The sequence below is a fragment of the Mercenaria mercenaria genome, chromosome 8 (genome assembly GCF_021730395.1).
Source record: "Mercenaria mercenaria strain notata chromosome 8, MADL_Memer_1, whole genome shotgun sequence".
Taxonomy (NCBI): domain Eukaryota; kingdom Metazoa; phylum Mollusca; class Bivalvia; order Venerida; family Veneridae; genus Mercenaria; species Mercenaria mercenaria.
This window is the reverse complement of record NC_069368.1, coordinates 3871152-3897578: the sequence shown is the minus strand read 5'-3', so window position 1 is coordinate 3897578 and position 26427 is coordinate 3871152. Positions and strand designations below refer to the sequence as shown.

General features: G+C 33.6%; 1 protein-coding gene across 1 annotated transcript in view; it reads right to left on the bottom strand.

Annotated features, from left to right (window-relative positions):
- The window catches only part of LOC123523156 (uncharacterized), a 90131-nt gene that overhangs the window by 39531 nt on the left and 24173 nt on the right, over window positions 1-26427 (bottom strand). The window contains exons 5-7 of the mRNA XM_045300827.2: window positions 16748-16969; window positions 10420-10458; window positions 267-482 (exon numbers count right to left, since the gene is read on the bottom strand). Coding sequence (XP_045156762.2) covers window positions 267-482; window positions 10420-10458; window positions 16748-16969 — 477 coding nt within the window. The remainder of the gene's footprint in view (window positions 1-266; window positions 483-10419; window positions 10459-16747; window positions 16970-26427) is intronic.

Below are 26427 nucleotides of genomic sequence, written 5' to 3'. Positions count from 1 at the left end.
TTATTTATCTGTTTAAAATTATACTGAAAAGATACACGACTGAAAAGGTTTGCAACTGAAGTTACGAAAACACCCCAATTCGGTGAAGGCGTAAACTGCGAACTTATCATCGTGTAGTATACCTGTATTATCAGAACGATTTTAATGAAGATTATAAGGACGGAAAAAGTTGGTCACTTGAGTGTGGCGGAACTTAAAATAAAGTCCAATATTTCGAGTTGAAAGTTGCCGGTTAGAAATTTTGTAATGTGTGTTTTTTAACTCACCAATATGTGCCGTATAATTCTTCACTGTATCCGATACCCACTTATTGTTGTATACGAAGTCCCGTAAAACATAGTTAATGTACTTCATTTCGTATTTTGACTGTACAGAAACAAGCTGAAGATTGTTCGTCTTGCAGTGCTTGTTTGCATTATCCCAGTTTGTAGGTCCTTTCCAGGGATATATTGTGTAACATCTCATATAGGTTTCTGAACACGCTATAAAGACAGCATTTTGTAAACATAATGTGTAACAAATAAAATAAAGCTGTACATTTAAGATACTGCAAACCGGTGTAAGTAGACCGACTGTGGCAGAAAAAAGTGCGCTGTATGTACAAAATGCCTTGACATCATTTCTTTTTTACAAATGATTTTACTACCTAAAATATTGTACTGAAATAATGTAACATTAAGCAAAGAACTGTGTATGGTTTTACAGTAAGACCAATGTTTGTTTCTTCTGTCTAAAATATTTTTTCAACTGTGATTTTAAATCTCATTGCCCCACAAATCTCAGAAATAATTGTCTTATTCCTCTACAAATATGCCACACTTAAATTGATAGCTATAAAAAGCACTCTGTGTAATAATATTGAGTAGAATTATTTTTGTAACTGCAAGTTACATTATTTAGTTAGAGGACATAAAAACTTAACTAGGAAAGAAAACATTTATCATTCTTTTTTTACGTAGTAAAATGTATGAACTTAGATACGAAAACATATCAAACTACTAAAGATAAAAAAGAATGAATGACACTTTGGGCTCAAAGTAGGCCATTCTTTCTTCGTTTCTTTTAAGTATACTGGTGTTACAATTGGACACTGAAAACATTTGACATCTGTTGTCTTTTGAATGAAGATCCTAAGCAATAAAAATGTATCATGCATTTATCAACTGATAACAAAATTTGCCAAGAAAGAAAAGAACGTCAGGTAATTAGGCCTGAAATGATTTTTTACCATGTATATAATCTATAGTGTAGAGCCTGTGTAAAAGCTGCCGATAAAGATTTATTAGTAAAGTAAAAAGATTTATCTTTCTTTTTTTACGTAGTGAAAGGTAAGAACTCAGATACGAAAACATCAAACTGCACAAAATAAAAACAAGAGCACAGCAATGCGGAGCAATATACGCAAGAATGTATGACCTTTAACCACTAAGTGCGACCTTGACCTTGGAGCTAGTCATCCAAAACATGCGCTCTACATGTCGTCTCGATGTGGTGAACAATTATGCTAAGTTTCTTAAAAATCCTTCAAGCAGTTCAAGAGTTACAGAGCGGACACAAAACATAGTTACATGACATCTGACTCCTAAGTGTGACCTTGACCTTAAAGCGAGCCATCTAGAACAAGCGCTCTCCATCTTGTCTCGATGTGGTGAACACTTCTGTCAAGTTTCTTTGAAATCCTTCAAGGGGTTCAAGAGTTACGGAGCGGACACGAAATTGGTAACGTACGCACGGACGACAGAAAGATGGACACCGGCGTCATAACATAATACTTCGGGCGTATAAAAATATCATTTCATTTTGGGCTTGAATTGTGCAGTATTTCTCTTATCTAGTTTTATGTAAATCACTATATATCACTATGTTTCAATACCTCACCTCTACACACACGTACGTACGCACGCACACGTACAGAATTGCAGCATATTTCCAGTACACTTTCAGTATTCTTCAATATTGAAGTATATCTTAAGTATATTTGCTGTACTGCTGTAATTATTCTGTACACTCGTTCCATTGCAAATGTAAAAAAATGAACTCCGTGTTTCAAATATTTAAATTATGCTGCAACTATACTGCAGATATGCTGCAATACAGCAAAAGTATCTTGCACTCGTCGATTATGTTTCAAATGTTTAAACTGTGTTGAATATATACTGCAGATATGAAGCGAATGCTGTATGGACTGAAAATACACAATACACTGCACAGTATCTACTGCAAGCTGTGTTTTCCAGCACATCTTTAATTATAAACGGAAGCATATAGAAATTATCTTTTTATTAATGTGCTGGATCAAGTCTCTGGGTAATACCATCGGGACTTCCACACATGCACTGACCATTGTTTAGCTTGCAAATTCTTCCAACAGGAGGAATGACTTTGTCTTACAAGTTCCTATTTTTCTTTTTTTTTTGTTATATTCTATTTTAACACGTTATGAAATATTTGCGTTAAGTAGTTGGAGAAAACGAAAGTGATCACCTTATATTATAATAAGTGTATATATTTTGGTAGACATCTCTGCAAAGATAAATGCCTCAGTAGTAGAGGTAAGAGTATGTACTAAATAAGTCTAAAATGAAAGTTGCACAAAATTGCCCGTTCCCTGCTTTGAACTTGCCAAACTTAAAATCAAATATTGGTGGTCTTAAAATCACACAGATTAGGATAAATGATTTCATTTTCCAACAAGAGATTGGAATAAACGCTTGCATCTGAGATAAGACTGCAGTCACAACATTCAACGTCTGCCGCACGTGTTTTCAGCCTACAATGTTTTAAGCAGAACATGCCATTCTTTTATGTCAATGACACTGGTACATAAATGTTATTGACTTTTCGTAATCATTTAAGCGGCATCTGCAATGATTACCATTCAGAATTATTCAATTTTTAGAATTCGCACGATGATTTCATGCCACTGCTAAGTGCGATTCGTTGTCTACGGAATCCATGGCGCACTAAGGCCAAGTTAGAACTTAAGAGTAGAGTGAACATCATTTTGATGTAGATTTATTAAAAATATTCGTCTATTCTTAGACGCCAAAGAAACTAAAACAAATGATAACTGAATTAACGACACCTTTAATAGAGAACGTAGCATGAAACGTATGAACTTTTGTGAAACTAGTCTTTGAACTTGGATATGCGGTCTTATAACAAGACACAATGATAATATGCCATTATTTACACCTTAAAATGTTGATAATGACAACAGTGTCTGCTGTACCTACATATATACATTTTTATATATTACATAGTTTTAACAATTTCAGATACGAATAAGTTGAAAATATTTCTCAGTGATTCCAGGTTAGGTAGATTAAGTGCCAAAACCTGTTATAACATTTTAAATAGATTTTCTTTCTTGATTGGGCTTTAATGCAATTTATCATTGTTCATTTTAGTTTCCAAGTGATGTAAGCTGAATTTTGATTTACGATTGGCAACAACAACATCTTTGTTTTAACGTTCTAATAACATTAAAAGTGGTAGACATAGTATAACAAGAGGATCAAATAGTCCTAGGTCGCTCACCTGAGAGCAGCTTGATCAAATTTAATGAATATCCTGCTTAAAATGCGACCCCTTTTGCATAGTCAAGGTATTTCCTTGATTTGACCGTGTGACCTACTTTTTGACCCAACATGACCCATATTTGAACTCAACCTAGCTTTTATCAAGACAAACATTCTGATTAAGTTCATAAAGATCGACTGAAAAAATGCAGCCCCTATTGCATACACAAGGTTATTCTTTGATATGACCATGTGACCTAGTTTCTGACCCAACATGACCCATATTTGAACTTGACCCAAATTTCATCAAAGCAAACATTTTCATTAAATTTCATGAACATCCCACCTAAAATGTAGCCCCTATTCCATCCAAAAAGTTTTTCTTTGATTTTACCGGGTGACCTAGTTCTTGACCCCAGATGACCCCGATTTGTATTCCACCTAAAATTCATCAAGACAAACGTTCTGATAAAATTTCATGAACATCTAGTGTAAAATGCAGTCACTATGCCATACACAAGGTTTTTCTTTGACTTAACTGGGTGATCTAGTTTTTGATCCTAGGTGGCCCATATTCAAACTTGACCTAGATTTCATCGAGGAAAACATTCTAATAAAATTTCATGAAGATCCAATATAAAATGCAGTCCCTACTGCATACACAAGGTTTTTCTTTGACTTGACCTAGCGACCTAGTTTTTGATTTCAGATGACCCGTATTTAAACTTGACCTAGATATTATCGAGGCAACCATTCTGACTAAATTTTATGAATATCCAGTGTAAAATGCAGCCCCTATTGCGAATACAAGGTTTTTCTTTGATTTGACCTGGTGACCTAGTTTTTTAACTCAGAAGACCCATATTCGAAACTGACCTAGATTTTATCAAGACAAACATTTTGATTAAATTTCATGAAGATCTATTGAAAAATACAGCCTCTATCGCATACACAAGCTAAATGTTGACAGACGACTGACAGACGACGGACGCCGGACATCGAGCGATCACAATAACTCACCTGAGCATGGCTCTTAGTGAGCTAAAAAAGGATAAGTATCTTATAATTCTAATGTATTGAATGACTGTGTAATGCTGATATATAATTTTCTTGTATTATATGTACATAGATGAGACTATAATAAAAAATTAATGCATATAAAAGATATAAAATGTTTAACAATTTCAGGTTTCACGTTGTGATAGGGTTTGGATTTTGCACCGTGGTAGTTCGTAAATAATTCTCATCTAAAGAAAGGTAGTTCATCCTACTGTTCTTTTGCATTGGTTTCTGCTCGAATAATCGACTTGCGAAAATAGATATTTAAACTGTGTGTATTTTATACACAAAAGTTATCCTGAACAAAATCTGCAAATGTATTTTGATCACAGCAAAGTTATAAAACACAACTAAATATGATTAAATCGTACTTTTCGTTCATGCGATAAAATACAATTATAAATATTATCATAATCTTTTTATGTTAAAAGGAATCGTCTACGTATGAATGAAAATCTTAATGATATAGAATACCTTCTTCTTTTTATAATGTTTTCATTTAAATAAATATAAAGCATCTTGTTGATCGGTATTTTAAGCACTCAGCTATAATACTATCTTTCAACGATTAACCGCTTTGTAGTGTTGCTCTGATCGCTCTTATACGTTCAATTCATCTAACCTAGTTTTTGATCACAGATTAACACTACGGAGAGTTTAATCATAACACAAAAATATATATTTTAAACTGTTTAACAGTTCAAGATAGTCGGGCATTTCAAACGTTCATTTTAATTCTTTATACATTTATAAAGATGGTATTTATTCATGATTGTTTTCACTCAAGCTAGATATAAATGTACCACAAGGCCTTTGTTTTAAAACAGGCACAAACAGGTTAATGTTAACAGATCTGTTGTAAACCCAGACCTCGCGAAATCCAAGTTTATGCATCATATTTTTCACGTTCACTGACCAGAAAAATTATCCTATGAACACGTTCGATACAGTCAGCACTTGAAAAGCCCAATACTTTACTGGAATAAGAGAGTACCGATGTTACAAATGAGTCAAATAGGTTAAACATTATATTGGTAAAACAATGATCATACAGCATTTAGGCCCTTGTCTGGTTGTACGGAATGACCTTCAAGGGATGAGAACCATTCCTAAATAACTAAAAGTGTCTACAACTCCTATTTCTTCATCACCGTAACACCACTTCTCATTGTCAGACAATCTTCCTCCTTTTCGAAATACAATTACGTTCGTTTTCCCGTTAAATTCCATTTTGTTTTATAATGCCTGTGGAGTTTCCACTTTTTCTATTTTGTTAAACTGTTTATTGAACCCTGAAGAATTCACTGCTTTCGGACATGATTAATACGAAAAGGATTAGATATAACGATATTCGGTAAAGATTATCCCCGGATTTAGCTCATTTGCTGGTTCGTTTATAAATAGAGAAAAGAGAAATGGTGGGCAAATCTCTCCTTTGAATAGACACACGTCATATTCTAGGACCACTGAAAGAGTATTACATTGTCTTACACATGATTTAATGTTAATATATAAACTTCGAATTACTTGCAGTAGTTAAGTTTACCATCAATGTCACTGTCTATCATTTTCAACCACAAAGATGTTCTGTCAGTGCCTTTTGGAGATCTAGAAAAAAAGCAGGGCTTAGAACAGTTCCGCATATGATCCTGTTTAATTTCATTTAACAAGAAAAAAGCGTCAGTTTTGCCAAAATTCGACTTGAAACAGATCTGCGCATCTGTAATGACAGCATCTGGTAATTACAGCTGTCATAAATTATTTCACGAAACAAGTAACCAGTGTTATGCCCCTGTAATTTATAAGAATTATCACGGTATATTCTAATAAACTGCGACAATAATTCCATCAGACCATTGTTCTGGGAACTTTTATTGAATAAGTCATTCCAGCGGACGACTTAGAAATTAAGACCAGCTGCCGCTAAAATTTCATCACGCGACACTCGCTTGTCTAATTCATAGAAATTTTGAAGAGTTTTCATTGACATCAAAACTTTGCACAAATTGCACCGTTTCTTCATTTTCAACTGATTGCTTTTCAAAAGCAATATTCTTTAAATTAAAACAAAGTTCTACTGGCACGTCGCCGCGTCCGAATCTGCTACGGTTTTAGAACATTTTCCAGAAATCTTTCTGCCTCCGCATTTTATTCATTTCAGCAGATCGTTTCATATTATAGACATTTTACAACAATCACCGTAACACTACTTCTCATTGTCAGATAATATTCCTCCTTTTCGAAATAACTCCATTTTGTTTCACAATGCCTTATTAAACTGTTTATTGAAGCCTCGATGTGTAATGGATGGCATATGGATCAGAGATACCCCAACTCCGCGTCTCTTTACGTAGTAAGATACATGTTTAATTGAATTGTATTTCGAGAGGTCGCAAATACGCGTTTTATCAAATACTATCAAGCTATGTTTCACTGAGCGCCACTTCATCGAAGTAATTAAAAAAAATCACATGTTTTTAACTGATCTTTGACTGAGGCTATAACGGATCCACAGCTTATTTTGATAACATAACTAACATCAGGTCGTCAAGGTTTACAATTTTTCCATCAAAACAACTGGAGGTGCCTGCAATCTGACTAAAGTACTTGATCTTCTAAACGAAGATCTGAGAACGACCCATTCACATTCGTCTTCTGTATATTTTGGATTTCCAGTATTGCTATTCTTATTTTATCCAATCAGACGACTTGTTCGAATGTCAAAGAGTAAGAAAAATGTGAAGTCATTCCAGGGCTCGAACCCGGGACCCCTCACTTACAAAGCAAGTGGCCTACCGACTGAGCTAACCGGCTATCTGATACATTATGACATAAGAATTATAAATATCAAAAGTCAAGGCTACAGGTAGATTTGCAAGATGTTGTAAGTTAGGCTCTGATTGGCTAGCGAAAGGGTCGTCAGAACGAGGCAATGAATAGGTCGTTCTCAGATCCTATGCGTAGCGTAATAGGATAAGTACTTTAGTCAGATTGGAGGTGCCTGTACATATATTATTTTGAGGTCGCGGCTATTGTTGCAAATGCTCCTGTATCTATAAATTGGACTCCTTCTCTTACATCCCATATGAATTTTACCCTTTGACGATCCCACAGCATCTCTATACTTCTTTCAGAAAAAATGATAGTTGATTGTGGAATCCCTTAAGCATGTTTTTCAAAAATTTTTGTTCATCGCTATTTAAGAGGCCTTTTCGGTCGATTGATGAAGGTCGATGACTTCAAATCAATTGCCACTTGATACCTCGATTGGGTTGTAGATTTTATCTGCTGTGAAGAAGCCATCCAACCGATTTAGGAAAGTCGATCGTTCTTCCTTGGTGACCGTTATTTCCTGAAAAAACGCCCGATAGGCCCCTGAAGTCTTTCTTTTCCACAAAAAGCTGGAAAGTTGTCATTTCGGCCTTAAATTGTGTCGGTGTGACTTAATGCCAAAGGAATCACTATTTTACTTTTTTGACATGCAAACCCTTAGGTGTTTGGCTGAATGGCAATTGTAGTTTTGATGGAAACATGAAAAGCTACGCAGTTGCCCAACTCATTGACAAGACACGCGAAGATCACGAAAATATTTTATTTTTATGTTGAATTATGTATCTTTCTCTTTATTCCTAAGGTTTGCTCCTTTTATAATATGATTTTCGTGGTACCTTTCGTCTTTCGGGATTTGCCAGATATTGTTGTTTCACGTTTCACGCAGACTCTTCGTAATAAGCATGCTTCTGTTCCAAATAGTGTTAACATTTGCTCCGTTGGAGTCATTTCCTCGTTATTTGAACTATTCTTAATAGCCATTTCAGTCTTTTTCCACGGTTTACTCCTTTTCGATTTCTTATATAAGCAGAACACTTATAATACTTAGAATACTTTTATTTTGGTGTTTAAACGAGCGAATATAAGTATATACTGTTAGATTATAAAGAAAATAAAAGTAACAGAAATGTTTCGGGTTTGAAATATTTTGTTTAGATTTACTGGCATTTAGAATTCATTCAAAAATAAACATAATATGCTCTGTGGCATAGAAATATTATAAAGAACAAAGATCAGGTTTGTAAATCGGAAAATTTCATATCCGTTTTCGACAATACTTACATCAGTAATACTGTCCCCAATTTACTATGACTACAGACAGTTTTCAAAAGTTCTATGTACAGATATACAATTGTTATGAGTCACTCGATGAGAGCTGAAGGCAATGTATTCTATACCTGGTGCATACAATCCTAGTGTACACAATTTTGTGAAATTTTGTTATAAGTATATTAAACGTTTCAACAAATATCGCACGATGAAATTATGCTTATTAGATTTTTGTAACGATTGGAATAATAATAATAATAATAATAACTTTATTTTAAAAAGGTGACATATTAAGAGTACATAGTAAACATACAACTTATTTCCAATATGGCCTTCTACATAAATGTTAAAACACAATATCTACAATAATAGTATCAGTAGCACAATTTTAACGACAATCACACTTTAAAAACAAACTCGATTTGAAATGATTTTACCAGGAGAATAAATCAGTGTAATTCATTTTGCATACATGTACATTCATCCATCAATATCATGAAGTTTAAAAGCTACCCTATACGACATAAAATGCATGATAATTGATGAAGATTTGAGGGGAAAAATGAATAAATAAATCAATCAATAAAAAAAAAAACACCCCCCCCCAAAAAAAAAAAAAAAAAAAAAAAAAACAACTCAGTATTAGTATCTTTGATCTTGTAATAAATAATCCTTAATTTTTCGTTTAAACGTTAACAGATTATCTTGAAGTTTGATGGAATGGAATTCCATAAATATGTGGCTTTGTATGAGAATGTTTTTTGTTATTACACGAATTGCCCTCTTTTGTATATGATATATTTTATCAGTATCTGATTTACGGGCAAGCCCACATACAGTACTGCAATAGTCCATGGTTGATATAATATATGCATTATAATATAACATCTTCATTTCATCGGTCAAAAAGTACGAAATTCTTTTTAAAAGTGCAACCTTTGAGTTAAGTTTATTCACAACATTGCAAACTTGTGCATTCCACGTTATATTATTATCTACACAGATTCCAAGAATATCTTGACTTGTTACATTTTCAATTATCGTTCCATTGATAAACAGTTCAAGATTCTGTCTGGATTGCAAATGGCGTTTATATTGTACTGAATCGAAGAAACGCCCAGTTTAAGGGATTATTATTCACAAAAAGAAGGAGTTGCAGTTTTGGAATTTAACACCTTTTTTCCAAAAACAGCAGCACAAATATATTATTTCTATAATAACATGTACATGGCATAAATACCAGATCCAAATCAAAAGCTGTTAATGATTTAATGATCATGTAACATAGTTATAATGGACAAATATGATGCGTTGATTATACTTGTATTAACATCAATTTAAAAGACACTAATAATATTGATTCTTAGGTGTCATTTATTTTCTTTTTATCCAGTTTCGATCATAGTTCAAGAAGATTTAATCTTGTACAATAAGTAGGGTAACATTCAATTCGATGCGATATATTCAACTATAACCTTTGCATCATGAATTGCAGGGAAATTTTCTTCATTCATCCGCCAACCAAAAACTGTCAAATATAATTACGTTAGTAGTAAGAACGTTTATTTTTAGTAGCCGTTAACGTCATCAATTATGTTTCGAGATATTATATATCTACAACCATATCTTACAAAATCAGTCGCCATTCAAAAGACTTTCTGATAGTATGCAGTTTGTTTTAGTTTGCAACTGTGTATATATCTCGTAAAACGAAAAATCACAAAAGAAAATAGTCTACCTGTAAAATATCCAAACATCCGAGTTGGTTCAACCATACCTGCAAAACAAAATAAATAATGTGTTTAAAACAGTTTTTAGGGTTGAATACATTTTTATGTTTAGATTTTCCATTCATACTCATATAATAATACTAATACTTTATAGCGGGTTATTTCTAAGGGTGGGATATTTCTGCGTTTTTTCGGTCTCTCGGTATAATCGCAAAAATATTTCCAGCAGAATATTTACCAAGCAAAAATTGAAACCGCAAAACAATCTGCATTTTTATTCATATTTTTTTTCCTTGCTTTGTTACCAGAGGTAATCCGAAGTTCACAATATCTAATTATTGAAAATTACCGTCGTCATCTACCAATTACCGATTAAGGTATAATTGAGTGAGATGGTCAATCAAAGTGCTAACTGTTAATCCAACAGAAAACGTGAATAAAATAAACTGAGTGATTTTCACGTGAATTGTTCTTAATAGTGCCTTTTGAATATCTTACTACCTATACTTTAGTAACCTTTATATAACCTTTACACCGGATGTACCGTAGTTTGCAGTTGTAGTTTGTACAAGTTTTGTCGGACTTAAAAATCGATAGAATAAATACCTTACGATGAAAACATCTGTTGTTCCTGAAAATGATAATTGACCAAAGGATTTGACTGATGAGAGTGTGCTTTAGGAATGATAAATTAAGGATGTAATCACTTCTCTGTCTACCCCGGGAACTTTTGGAACTGAGGGGACCCTTAAATCTAAAGAAAAATATTCATCATACACACCATCTGACCGCGCTAACATTGGAATATACTCTGCTGAACTAATTTAGTTTATTGTTTTAAACGCGCTAATCATTCTCACGACGACGCATTATGCATGAAATTACCTCCTCCTTATCATCGAAAACGCAAAATTTCCTCTTCCATTTATGTGAAAACGCAGAAATAAAACAAGCAAAAATATATTGATCAATTTTTTGGACCAAAACGCAGAATATTTTGACCGCAGAAATAACCCGCTATACGGTACCATCTCTAGAAACATGGAAGCATTATGATAATGAGTACGTATCATATAACGCTTGACAGGATGCTACTTTATCGCTTGTATGTATCAATCAGTGAGCGTCAGCAAAACGTAGTATGGTTGATCTCTACACGTAAACATCTGAATGTTAAAAACGTCCAATCTTGGTTTCTTTTTGCGAGAGATAACAAGTATAACTATTATTTTCGCAAAAGCCTTCGGCTTTGCATGTATACTAGCATGACATTGCGACGATAGTTCAGTGAGACGCACTTTAAAAACTAAAACGTAAACGCTAACCACGTGACCGCTCCCTTCACCGGAAGTGTAAACCAGCTGATTGTCATATTGATTTTTGCGTACGACAGGTGAAGACGTACAATTCTTTCGTTTAATAGAACGTGCTGTTTTTTTTTTTTTTTGAAGTTAGTAGTTTTTAAATAGTTTTGTTATCTAAATTTATGAAGGGTATCTTTCATTGTAACACCCCCTAGATCCAAATATAAGTTCACCTGGGATGTTACTGTTGTTTTAAAGTTCTTGAAAAGTTTGTTTCCTTTGAGCATACTTTCTTTGAAAATGTTGACTTTCAAGTTGGTAGCTTTAATAGCTTTGTGTTTTGCACCAAGAGCACAGACTATTGTGTCGTTGGATTTAGACAATGTTCGTTATGGGAATTCAGAGGTGACTTTTTATCTTCCAGGTTTGTTAAAAACATCAAGATCAGGTAGATCTAATGATTTTTTACTGAAGTTTGAACATATTGATGATGAAACTTTATGCGTTATGCATACATTGTCACATTATATTAACGTTACTAAGTTGATTAGAAAATCTAGTCAACTATTTATATCGTATGTTTTATATGATAAAGTTTCTACTAGCACTGTCGCTAGATGGTTGAAGACAGTACTAGAGCTCTCGGGTACATACACTACTATATTTAAGGCACACTCTTTTCGTTCTGCATCAGTTTCAGCAGCATACGGACAGTGCTCACTTAAGTACATTTTGGATACAGCTGACTGGAAATCAGATAAGAATTTTTATAAATTTTATCGTAGATCGGTAGTGCAGAATTCTGATATATCGTTTGCACGTGTGGTTTTATTGGATGAACGATGAACTGTGAACTTCTGAAAAGGAAATTAATGTATGTGAAATTAAGAACTGTGTGTTTTGAATATATAATGTTAATGATACAGCAGTTAGCTGTTTTTGAAATAAGTAATAATAAAATATGAATTTATAATGTTATATATAATGTTTTTACATTCTTTATTTAACTTTGTTGACAAACTTTAAAGATGCTAGTATACATGCAAAGCCGAAGGCTTTTGCGAAAATAATGTGCCCTCATCTAAGCCCTGCTGATGGATGAGGGGCATTATTGGAGTAAAAGCCGGAGGCAAAGCATGTATACACCCTCCTCTTGTTTTTTACATTAGCAACAGCTTTTGGGGTTCCCAACCCTGTTGTTTTGTGAGTGTTTGGTTAGCCAACAAAGTGTTTCTTTAAACTATGACAATCAGCTGGTTTACACTTCTGGTGAAGGAAGCGGTCACGTGATTAGCGTTTCTGTTTTAGTTTTTTAAAGTGCGTCTCACTAAACTATCGTCGCATTGTCATGCTAGTATACATGCTTTGCCTCCGGCTTTTACTCCAATAATGCCCCTCATTTATCACCAGGGCTTGGATGAGGGCACATTTTCTTACTAGAAAAACATAAACGATTTGCGCAGGATCAATTTACACGGCTGGTTCGGAGGACTACGGATGTTTGACACGATTCATGTTGTCGAAGACCATATCCAAAAAGTATTTATTGACAATTCGGATATTCAATCGGGAAAAAAAAGATTAATTTATTTTTTTACATATTTAATTATCCTTATCCAATTCAGTAATATAAAACAATATAATTCAAACGGTTTCACCCGTTAGGATCTGCAGGAGTGATACTATTACATTTTTTTTCACTGGTTGTAGATCCGGTTCGAAGATAACTGTTTATCAGGTAACGAGGCTCTGCCGAGTTCGGAATATCTTAAGTAAATATTTTGAGCATACCGCAATATGATGGTTGGCTGGTAGAAAAGTTTCTTTATATCTGGGCTCAATAAATGACGTTAGTAGTTTCGTAATGTTGGCTGATTGTCTTGTACTTTTTAGGACTTTATTTTGTGAAATAATTAATAAAATGCAGTATCATCCTTAAGTTTTCTTTGATTTTCTCTAATTATGTTGCAAACTTTTCGTACTGTGTGTTGATACATAAGGTATTAATTTTATCTTGTTTGCTTTTGTCTTTCTCAATTCTTCTTGAATAAATTAATGTTCTTTTTGTAACCGTTTTCAATTTTGGCCATACAATAAAAATATTATCTAAAATATTTTCCAGTTTCTTTTTTATCAAGTATTTTTTGAATCACTAATATAGCTTACTTTGGTGCAAATTTTATGCCAGTGGCATTGCCTTTGATCTGTCGGTAAATTTTATCATTAAAATGGAATGTGTTGTTTTTCAAATAAAGTAAGAATGCTTTAGAGTTGTAAATCTTTGTGAAACTGTTGAAGGGAATAACTTATTCAAACTTCTACTGCTTTTAATCCTAGGGCATTGGGAATATTCGGATATAGTTATTTAACTAGAAATGTTGTTAATTTTTCTTTTCAAGTAAGATGCTGTAATAAGTTTTTTTTTGTGGTAGTATTTGAAAAAATCCGTACTGTATTTATTATAACTATGTCTACTATGTTACTTAATATGTTAGTTTTACAGCTCGGTCAAGCAACTATTGTTGGTATTTTCAAATATTTTGACGTGTGTTATTGTCGATTTAAGGTCAATGTCATGACCAAAATTATATAGGTTTAAAGGGGAATTTTCGTGTCTGCTCTAAGCCATAATTTACCTGAACTGATTTTAACTAACATTGGACGAGGTCGGTTTCATTTTTCATTTGTTTTGTATGGTTTACAATATTTTCATTTTTGTCGTGTTTAGCGAACAGTGCAGTTTCAACATTTTCTATTTTCATTTCAAGCCAAACACAATATAGGTGACAATTAAGTAATTCGATGGTAGAAAATCTCTGAACATTATTTAATGTATTGATAGGTGCTTAAATAGAATCCCTTACCATTTCGCCAGCAAGCTTGATATCTTCCTTACACACAAGAAAAAATTTAATTTCAAGCAGTGTTTAAGACCAACAGTGGTAAGGGGCGGGTGTTTTGAAGTCAGCGGCCTTTACTAGCGACCAGAGGCCACTTATCGCATTGACTTTATGTGCAGAAATCGACTATATTGGTTAAGTTAGATTAAATAAAATGTCATTTTGAACTGTAAACGCTAGATATTGTCATGTTTGTTCATTATCTGATATCATTATTTTCGAGCTTAAGGCATATGGCGTCTTTCAAGCTTTATATGGTGTAAGAAGACCCCGGTCTTCTCCTAATACAGAAAAGAACAGAACAGAACAGATCTTTTATTTGATAAACACAGATTACAAAACATACATTTTGTAATAACATGTGAACAAATATACATATATATATATACACAAAGGTGGATACAGATCAATGTGGATGTGGGGATGGTGATCACACATTTTAAATCAGCAGAAATGAATATCTATGTTAAATCAATTTAGAAGTCAATACATAATTTTCTAAAGATATTAATGAAAGAATTCTTCACCCCAAGCGAGGGATTGAGTGGTGCAGGGAAAATGATTCGAAAGCATGTTTTGATAAATATTTATACAAAGTTTCTTGTAACTTCTTAATGAAAGACAATGTTGACCTTGGAGCTATGTTGTGACAGTCCTGATTTGATAATTGGTACCAAGTTATTTTAAATCTCAAGATTACTCAAAATGGAACATATAAACATAATACTAGGAAACGTTGTCCTTATGAGAAATATCGTAATGTTATAACGAGTATGTAATGCAAAGTCTTAAAAAACGTAAAAGATAATAGTGTTATGGTCCTGACACGAAAGCTTTGGCGAACTGACTAACAAAGAACGGGCTTTTAAAGTACACATTTATGAAATATAGAGTCATAAATCGATATTTAATTCATATCTAATATGTATGATATAAAATACAGTTAATGCTTTCTATTTTACATAAATTTGCATAGTCTTCAATGAAGTAATGTTGTTTAGAATATTACAATAATAGCAATTTAAAGATTTGGAAAAAATATCATTATTATACATTTAACATAGCACCTAGATGTATATTATAACATTTTATAAATACTTTACCAGGCGATAGCACTTGTTTAAGGCAATGCCAACTCACCTATTTTTTCTACGCCAGATGAGCCAGTTTAAGCTTCAAATAGAATTCATAAAGGCAAACGTTCTAACCAAGCTTCGTGTATTCAGGTAAATGTTTTGACGTATTAACAAGGTTTGTCTATCACTATTTGATATTATTTGATATAGATAATAAAATCTGGAAAGTAGATCCCTCGGAAGCACCGAAAACAAGGCAAACAGTGCAAATTGCAGACTTGGTTTGATTGAGTCTGTTCATGAGCAGTAATGGAAAATGCAACACTGCCCACGCCCCCTGGCACCGGCTTAAGCAGTATTCAATCTTAAAATCTAAATGAGTTGAAATCAATGATCCCGAAGGACCAGAAAATATAACAACACTGAGATGAAGTCGGGGCGACACAGCACTTAACACCCGCTGTTGTGAAGTAAATAAAATCTGGAAAGTAGATCCCAGGTTTTCTAAGTTTGGAACTAGTTTTTATCTCCAGATAGCAACCATTTTACACTTCTGAGAAAAAAATAGTATTTTAAAGAAAGCTATTCGTTTCATTTTATGTCTTCTGCCAATGGTAAAATATAAAAAATGATATTTCACTGCTTGCTGGTTTGGAGGAGAATATCCTGCTTCAGGTAAACTGTTTTTGCAGTAAGTGGACAGAGCATGGTGACCAGCCAAACAGTTTATAAGTAAAATATTTATGTACTTACATATGTTGTGTAATGTATTAAAGGGTAATTAAAAAAATAACTAACAAACTAACCCTTTCTATAAAGAAATGAAACGAGATTTTCTTACGCATCGAAAGAAGTAAATTCATGTAAAAGCTATGAATCTAATCGCTTATTTGAAAAAATGAAATCATAACTGACAAATGATATGTACGGTTGCCATTTACAAATGTTGTTTAGAGGTAAAAGGTCGGCCCGAAAAGACAACAATTGCCTTTAAGCACCGCTTACAGCCCCATAACGGAGAGAGAAAAAGTCAACGATTAAAGACTTTAATATTACCCAGTGAAACGTCCGTCCTATCTGTGATATATGCTAATGAATGGTTTACAGCTGAATACTGGAGCCGAAACCCTTCCGTTCTGACTGTCGAAATATATTCGTCATTTTTGTATATTACAGCAATGTGTTCTGTCTTCGATTTTATAGCAATATTTTGAATGTCTGATATGCAAAACGTCTTTTCCTCACCCGACGTGTACTCTTTGATTGCAAACCTTTCTCCTGAAACGAAAATACGGTGTATACAAAATTCTGAAATGTCATACCAGATTGACATTTGTTCCAAAATCATTTAATAATTATGTATCAAAATATATAATTTTAAAAAAATGGAATAATACCAAAGATAAAGAAAGGCGTATAGTATACAGTCAAACTTGCTCGAGGGACAAAGGGTATTAAGATACCATGTTTTCAGTTCATTTTTGTCGAGCCCGCTTGCGGATGCGAAGACTTAGTTGTCCAAATGGCTGTTCGGTGTATGTGCGTGCGTGCGTGCGTCCGGATTTGTTTGTCTGGACCATAACTTTGACATGCATGGAGCAATCTTGTTTATATTTGGCATGAATGTTAACCTCAGTGAAACGGAGTGTCATGCGCAAACCCCAGGTTCTTATCTCAAAGGTCAAGGTCACACTTACAGGTCAAAGGTCAAATTCAGAAATGACTGTCCGGAGCATTTCTTCTTCATGCATGGAATGATTTTGATGTTACTTGGTACAATTGTTCACCATCATGAGACGGAGTGTCATGCGCAAGAACCAGGTCCCTAGGTCTAAGGTCAAGATCACACTTAGAGGTCAAAGGATACAAGAATGACAACTTTGTCCGGAGCATTTCTTCTTCATGCATGGAGGGATTTTGATGTCGCTTGGCACAAATGTTCACCACCATTAGACGGAGTGTCATGCGCAAGAACCAGGTCCCTAGGTCTAAGGTCAAGGTCACACTTTGAGGTCAAAGTTAGATACAAGAATGACAACTTTGTCCGGAGCATTTCTTTTTGATGCATAGAGGGATTTTGATGTAACTGGGCACAATTGTTCATCATCAAGAGATGGAGTGTCATGCGCAAGATCCTAGAATTACTTCCCTTGTTGTTACTATAAATAGCTTATATTCGTAACTTTTTTATTACTGGTCATAGGGAAAAATCAAGACCACTTTTCTGTAGTACAACATGCATGTTACATCCAATTTTCAGGTAAATTTTGACCTATCTCTACTGGTGAGAATTTTTCTGTGGTCTTAGAATTTTTTTTTAAGATTTACGTCCTTTTGTTGTTACTTTAAACAACTAATATTGTAACTTTTTGCAATTTCTTTTTTAATTGGCATAAATGTTTGCCTCAGTGAGACAGGGAGTGTCATGTGCAACTCCCAGTCCTTTTGACAGCGGGCGGGCTCGACATGTTGCCCATGGGCATCTAGTTTTGATGTTAAAGACACTGATTCTGGTATGCGAGACTAGCTTCTGTTTATCATAGTAAGCTACCGTATAGCTACTGTGCAGTAAATAGATTGCATGTGATATTTCTCACCTTTATAGCAAACCAGTTCTCACCTTTATAACGAGTTTAGAAAGCCTGATTACATTAGGGCTAAACAAACAAAGTAAGAAGATACTACAGTATTTTTATTTTTTAAAAGTCAAGTTTTATTACAATAATATCTAATTATTGCTGGATTTTTATGAAAAATAAAAGAAAATGCATTCAGACACCTTTTATAACTAATAAATCATGTGTATTTTGAGCAACGATATCTCTATATGCTGGATTTTATTATAAATAAAAGAAAATGTATTTAGACCACACACAGGGAACTATATATTCCCAAATCACAATTCTTATACTATAAACAGAATTTTCTACAATTAAAAGTTTTCTTATAACTCAGTTCACATAACACATTTCATAGTGTCTCATTATAAAGGTCTCCAGCCAAACATTCTGTTCATCCATTGTGCCCATATATTGTTTAAATGATAAAAATATCATAATAATTGAATAAAAAAATACTTGTCATTTCTCTCATTCAGTTTTAAATAATTATTTTAATTTTTATTAAATAAAGGTGAGAATTTTCTAAAAGGGTGAGAATTTGCTTTGCTGGAAGAGTTATAATCTAATTGGTCAGGACATTACTCAACATGACTGAGCATTGAGCAAGTACAATTAGTATATTATCAACTAAAATAATTGTGTATATTCTGAAAAATGCTGCATTTCAATCAATAAAATGCAAAACACAGGAAATAACTAATTATCTGTACATATCAATAAAATTTATGATCCTCTGACATGGACTACATGTCAAGTCTACAATTCAATTCATTTTATTTCTCCCAGGTCACAATACATGACAACATGAGGTATACATAATATTACTTAAACATGTGAGGCAACAAAAAGGCATAGAAACAAATAATCGTTATCATATACAATAGTAGATAATAGAAAACATGATTAATAATATATAGTTAATATATGATTATCGGGAGAGAACAACGTTTTTTTTTTTCTTAGCCTAACTTATAAGTAGCCTATAAAATAAATAGATATGGCATTAATATTCTCAGTGTGACATCTACATAAATTTAGCAATAATTTCCTTTACAAAGTTGCATAGCTTATTGTATTCAGACACATTTATACTTGCAATATTCATTAATCTATTGATCTTGTTTACATTTGGTCGTGTATAGTATTCCGATTTAAGAAAATGTCTTCTTCTTAACCTAAAAAACTGACATTCAAATAAATAATGGAACTCATCTCCTATACTGGTGTTACATAAATTACATATTCTCAAATTATAATCAACTGCATTCCAGCTTCCAGTTTCAACTGGCATCTTATGATTTCTAGTTCTAAATTTTATCATAAACTTCAGTAATTTTGATGGTGTTTTTAACTAATAGTCTTCAAATTTAAAATCAGTTTTAAATAATTTGTAAATTTTACATTTACTTGAGCTATCTACATCGGAATACCACTTGTTTAAAAATAAATCTGACAATTTTTGCTTAATGGTGGCTGATAACCAGGTGTAGTTTACAAAATCATGAGTGTCCCATATATTGAATAATCCGCATTTTATAAAAATATTTCTAACATTTTTAATCCATTCAAACATGCGTATTGGAACAGGATTTGTGTACCTAAAATGACTTAACATAATATTGTAAGACAAACTAGATAGTTTTGGATAAACAGGTTTAACCAAATAAGCCCAGTATGTAATAATTCTAGATTCAATATCTATACTAAGCGGTTTAACACCTGTCTCACCATAGATCATAGAACTGGGTGTTGATGACTTAAGTCCAAGAATATATTTCAAAAATTTCAACTGAACTCTCTCAATTACCTCAATATTACCAAATCCCCAAATTTCACAGCCATATAATAAAATGGGTTTGACAGTTTTGTTAAAAAGATCTATTTGCATGTCAATAGGTAGGTAGAGAGACTTTGCCTTCTTAATGAAACTATACATTGCCTTTGTTCCTTGTTTAGCAATTAACTTTTTTGCATTGAAAAAAGAACCACTTCTGCTGAATAAAATACCTAAATATTTATATTCATTAACAATTTCTAACTGTTGTCCATTAAAACTAAAAGTATAATTCATATGTCTTCCCTTCGAAAATACCAGAATTTTGGTTTTAGCAGTGTTCAGTTTTAATTTCCATTCATTGCAATAATCCGCGTATATGTTTAAAGCATTTTGTAAATCCCTTTCTGATTCTGACACAATAACAGTATCATCTGCATACAGAATAACAAAAAGTTTAACAAAGATCAATACATCATCATAAAGTTGGTTGGACATACAGTCAATACCTTCAGCTATACCACTATTTACAAAAAAATCATACAGATCATTTAAATACAAAGAAAAGAGCAAAGGCGACAAATTTTCGCCTTGACGAACGCCGATTGAGCAAGAGAAAAAACTGGACTTTTCCCCATTAACATTAATACAGGACTTTGCATTGGCGTAAATATTTTTCACCACTTTTAGAAATTTTCCATTAATATTACAGGCAAACATTTTACTCCAAAGACCTGCTCTCCATACTGTATCAAAGGCACTTTTCAGGTCCACAAAGGCACAGAAAAGTTTCTTTTTTCGTCTACGTAACAGATCAATTAAAGTATTTAAAATAAACATATTATCAATAGTAGAATAACCCTTTCTGAACCCAGATTGGTACATATTTATAATATCCGAGTCAAGTGTATACTTCTGTAAACGTATATTTAATATTGCCGTAAATAATTTGCCCAAACAACTTAACAGTGTAATAGGTCTGTAATTTGATGGCTCAGAAACATCACCTTTATTTTTATATATCGGGTTAATAACTCCTATTGTCCAAATTTTTGGGATAATACCATGTTGGAAGATAATATTAAAGAGTTTCACAAATAAATCTTTCATAATAGAGAACGAATTTTTAATGTGTTCATTTAAAATATCGTCTAAACCACTGGCTTTCCCGTTATTCAGTGATTTTACAGCATTTTCTATTTCCTGTACAGTTATATCTTTGTTTAGTTCTTCATTTATTTGTTCAACATTTTCTACTTCAATATTTGTATTATAACGTGCGTCATCAATATTGTCATCACAATTTAAGTTTTTAAAATAGTTATATAAATCATTTAAATTAGCATTTACATTATTTTTCATTTTTCCATTTAGAACTTTCCAGTATTGTTTAGGATCAGCTTTTTTTACTTTTCTCAGTTTATCAATATTCTTATTTTTGAAATTCATAAAATTCCGTTTAAGTGTTTTTTTATACATTTTACTTTCATTTCTCATATTAGTTCTGTTTTCATCAGTTTTTCTTAATTTGTACAAAAATTTTGCCCTATGAAAATTACGTCTAGACAATTTACAATCACGGTTAAACCAACTGGGCTTACTTTGTGCTTCATTAATATTCCTTGCACTACTTGTAGTCCCAAAACTTTTTCTTGCAGCTTTTACATATAAATCACTTATATTTGTGACCACAATATTTAGATTTTCTTCTGTGATGTGTTCGGCATTTTCTAAAACACACAACTCTGTATATATTTCGTTAATTTTATCGTTGTCAATATTATTAACAAAAGATTCTGTTTTAGAACTATCCCATAGTTTTACACTGGCATTTCTAGTTAAATTATGGTCAGAAATTGTTTCCGTACTTGTAAAACTCATTTTCAAACAAACTGGATTATGTGCGTCTGAATAGAGCGGACAGAAGTCCAAAATGGATAATTTCTCAACATGTTGAAACAAAATAGCTGAGCAAATAAAATAATCGACTGTGCTGACATTTTTACAAGTAACACTCCCATTCGTATCGCCATATGTTCTTCCATTTAGAATATAAAAATCATTTCGCTGTAGAAAGTCAACAAATTTATAACCATAATTGTTAACACCACTATCGGCATTATTGCGTTCAAGCGATACATTACCGCAAGAAAAATAGTTCATTTGCTGTTGCAAATCGTAATAAAGATCATCAAGATTATTTTCATGCAAAATATCAAAATCTGTAAGAATGAAGTCTTGCAATGTTTTAGTTCGTGAGTTGAAATCACCAAACAAACATATTTTATCATACCGAGAAGAAAAAGTATCAATGTCAGCCTGAATCTCCGCAAATGGATCATCGACTGCATACTCTGAGTTTTCAGGTGGCAAATAAACCACACCATATAAAATATCACCATCATTTGTAAACTTATGTGAAACAGTAAACCATAGCACAAAATGATTTTCGTTCTCAATTACTGATACGTACTTTTTCAATTTATTTTTAACTGCCAAACATAGCCCGCCAGACTTTCTTTTCGAAATTTGCTTTCTGTGTTTAAAATATACATCAAAATTGTTAAAACATACAGAGTCCAAGGAATCAGTTTTTGTTTCCTGAAACCCTACAACATCATAACTGTCTATTAAGGAACAAAATTCAGGTATAATTTGTTTTGATACAAGTCCACATACATTTAATGAAAGAAGTCTCAGATTTGTAGATTTATCACCATTCACGTCATTATCCGTTATTAAGGTAGGTGAACACTGTAAATTGTTTATGCAATTACCGCTATGTATTATATAGCTGCACTCTCCCGGACTATTCTATTGTGTATTTTCACGAGTCTCCTCGTATTGCATGATTTCTGAGTTACACGTTACAGGGGTTTTATGGACCCTTATCAGACCGGACCAGACAGGATCCTGTTTATTAGGGATTAAGATGTCTGGCATTGGTTGGGAGGGTGGGGGGGTCACTTATATAGGAGATTTTCTTTGCCTTTAAAGAGAAAATTATATTTCTTGAAGAGACTAGCTGAAGTAATAGACCTACTTTTGTCCTTCCCTTACACCTCAGCCCGGTGTCAGTATGTGACTGTTTGGGGTATCATGCCACGTGTCTACGGCGTGATATTCCAGTGAGACAGCACTATAAACTTGGACACTGTGCTCACTGCTACAAGTAGACACTGTCGTTTATATGACTGAAAAAGTTGTTGAAAAAGACGTTAAACCCGAACACACACACACTAGCCATAAGTCACAAAGTAATTACGGGTATAAAGCAGTATTGCTGAGTACGAGCGCAAACTCAAAATAATAGCACGTAGAGGTGCATGAGCGGTGCAAAGGATGTTGTGGTATATATAGTTCTTCCCAGTTTAGAACTGAACAAACGGTTTTGCAGCGCAATCTATGTAAAAATGTTCCAATGAACTGTGAAGAGCTCAAAACTTAATGTGCTACAATCTGGTTGACTATGTTACGACTTGAATAACCCGTTATTGTTGTCACTACAAACTGGGCTGGCGTTTCAGTTACTTAACAATTACTTCTGTGTTATTTATAAACTTCAAGCGTTGTTTTGTATTCAACACTGCCGACATGGCAAGAACTTCGGCAACTATAGGCATACTACTGCACTGCCAATAATCTTTTCAATATCAGCTTTTGATTGTTCAGCTGAAAGGGCTAGTATTTTACCAGCAAACTATTACCATTCAATTGTAAAATATTGAACAGTTATTGTATGGTGATTACGTGCATATCCAAGTTTGTTGATCTGACCAAGGTGTTATTAGTTAACTTATTTTAAGTCGATTGAAAGCAAGTTCTACAAATTACATTAATCACTTTCGACTCCTCATTCCTGATGGAATCAATCGTCACGAAGGTATGAAAGAAGAGAATCCAGTTTCGTTTCTAATGCTTAGCGCCAAGCAAGGGAGCTACTGGTACCATTTTTCATGTTTTCGGGGATCGAACCCACGACCTCCCGCACCCAAAGTGGAGGCTCAAATAGGTTATTGAGGCAGTTTTAAGGTGTTACTCACTGAGGTCAATAGGCAGAAGGGAATATCACAAGTGTCAAGTCCATGGATTACGGTAATTACCGATATCATCTTATAGTAAATGTTTTATTTTATGTCTACACTGCAAAAATCATTGTGGTTAGTATCTTTAACTGTCGGTCTTTTTAAAGCCTAAATGTAATAAACCCGTTACACCGCCTTCTCCTACGAAGTAAAGACCTGTTTTACATGTTGTCTGTTAAGAGCCCGATGTTAGAATAACACGACATTGTATTTTATTATTTATTTTGTTGGGTTTAACGTCATACCAACAAAGTTATAAGTCATATGGCGTTTTTCCAGCTTTGATGGTTGAGGAAGACCCAAGGCGCATTATTTCATCACGAGCGGGCATAGGTAGAACCACCGACCTTCCGTAAGCCAGTCGGATGGCTTCCTCACATGAAGAATTCAACGCCTGAGTTAAGCTCGAACCCACATTGGTGAGGGGCAAGTGATTCAAAGTCGTTTGAAATTGAGGCCAAACTATTTATTTACTTGTAAACTCGAGTTAGAATATATATTACTCAAATAAAAGGGTAAGAATATCTTGTCGACCGAATGCTTTAGCGTTCGGTATCTATATGTTGTGTAACCGAGAAAATAAAGTTTTAAAAAAGTCGATACCTATCTAAAACTTTTTCATTTTTCAAAAAGATTTGTAAATGTGCTTATAGGATATTTTACTTGATTTAAACTAATCTTCCTCTGCAATCTGACTAAAGTACATCTCCTATTACGCTACGCATAGGATCTGAGAACGACCTATTCATAGCCTCGTTCTGACGACCCTTTCGCTAGCCAATCAGAGCTTATCTTACAATTTTTTGCAAATCTACCTGTAGCTTTGACTTTTGATATTTACAATTCTTATGGCGTAATGTGTCAGATAGCCGGTTAGCTCAGTCGGTAGGCCACTTGCTTTGTATGCGAAGGGTCCTGGGTTCGAACCCTGGAATAACTGCATATTTTACTTACTCCTTGACATTCGAACAAGTCGTCTGATTGGTTAAAATAAAAATAGCAATACTGAAATCCAAAATATACAGAAGACGTATGTGAATGGGTCGTTCTCAGATCTTCGTTTAGAAGATCAAGTACTTAAGTCAGATTTTCTTCCTCTGTAAATAGCAAATGATCGCTTCGGTATAAATAAAAGTATAGTTGGCAGGGAATACATTAAGAGCGGACACAATGATCTGTAACATTGTTTGACTACGAAACCAGGGGTCGTGACTTGGGTCTCCGTTCCTCCAACTAAAATTACTAACATTTGGATAAGTCCCATAAATGTGTGTCCTGGAATGGTTATTCTGGATGAGCATATCTATATCTTGCAGGATCATTATCTTCAAACTGAAAATTACTGTCTTCTGGAAGAGTTGCCCATATGAGTTGACGGTGATTATAAATACGCTTTTGCATACACTCGAGAAAGTATTTGGTATCCAGCGATTTTAGTGTAGATTCGTTGATTATCAAATAAATAATTTATTTCGGTACGAGATTTCCTTATGACATATATAAGATGTTCGAGTGTCACACAGAAGAAGAGTTCAAGTGCCACAGTACCATGGCTATCTTTAGAGCCAGAGCAAGTAGGTATACCTTTGTGGTATTCGACTGCTTAAGGCGACAGTATATAAGCTTAGATGCGGAGATGTTCCAACTACTTTGTTACGAAGGATGGATGCTCTCAGAGCTATTGAGCTTTTTAGACAAGGAGTTCCAGCCTATAGATATAAGAGTTACAACGTTACTAGGTAAGTTTAGAACCAATGCATATTGGCTATACTTTTAGGGTAGTTAGTGCTATAGATGACAGCATAAGTAATATGAGCTGAACATCAAGGAATTAGTCTGCAGCTTCGATGAAAAGAAATACATATAGGGTGAACATCTACACGATATGACTCGAAAGACTGACGGAAATAGACCAGGGAAGTACAGTTCAAGCATATAAAGTTTACATTGTAACTGACCATCATCAGTCGTATGTATTTAGTTTAAAATATGTAGTAATCCCTTAAATCAGATTCAACACATTCAAAATCAATGGTGTTTGAATTATTGTGGCAATGTCGCCAGAGGAAATGTATATGCATGTGATATATAAGTCTGATCAGCTGTTTAACCTAGAAATGTTAAACATAGTCCGTCACCTAATCGGAGACATAGACACATCTGCAACTGGACCAATTTTATTGCTGAAAAAATATAAAAGGCACTTACCTGGGTCATACATAGTACGTATGTCTATGGTCTAACATATCGTTTATT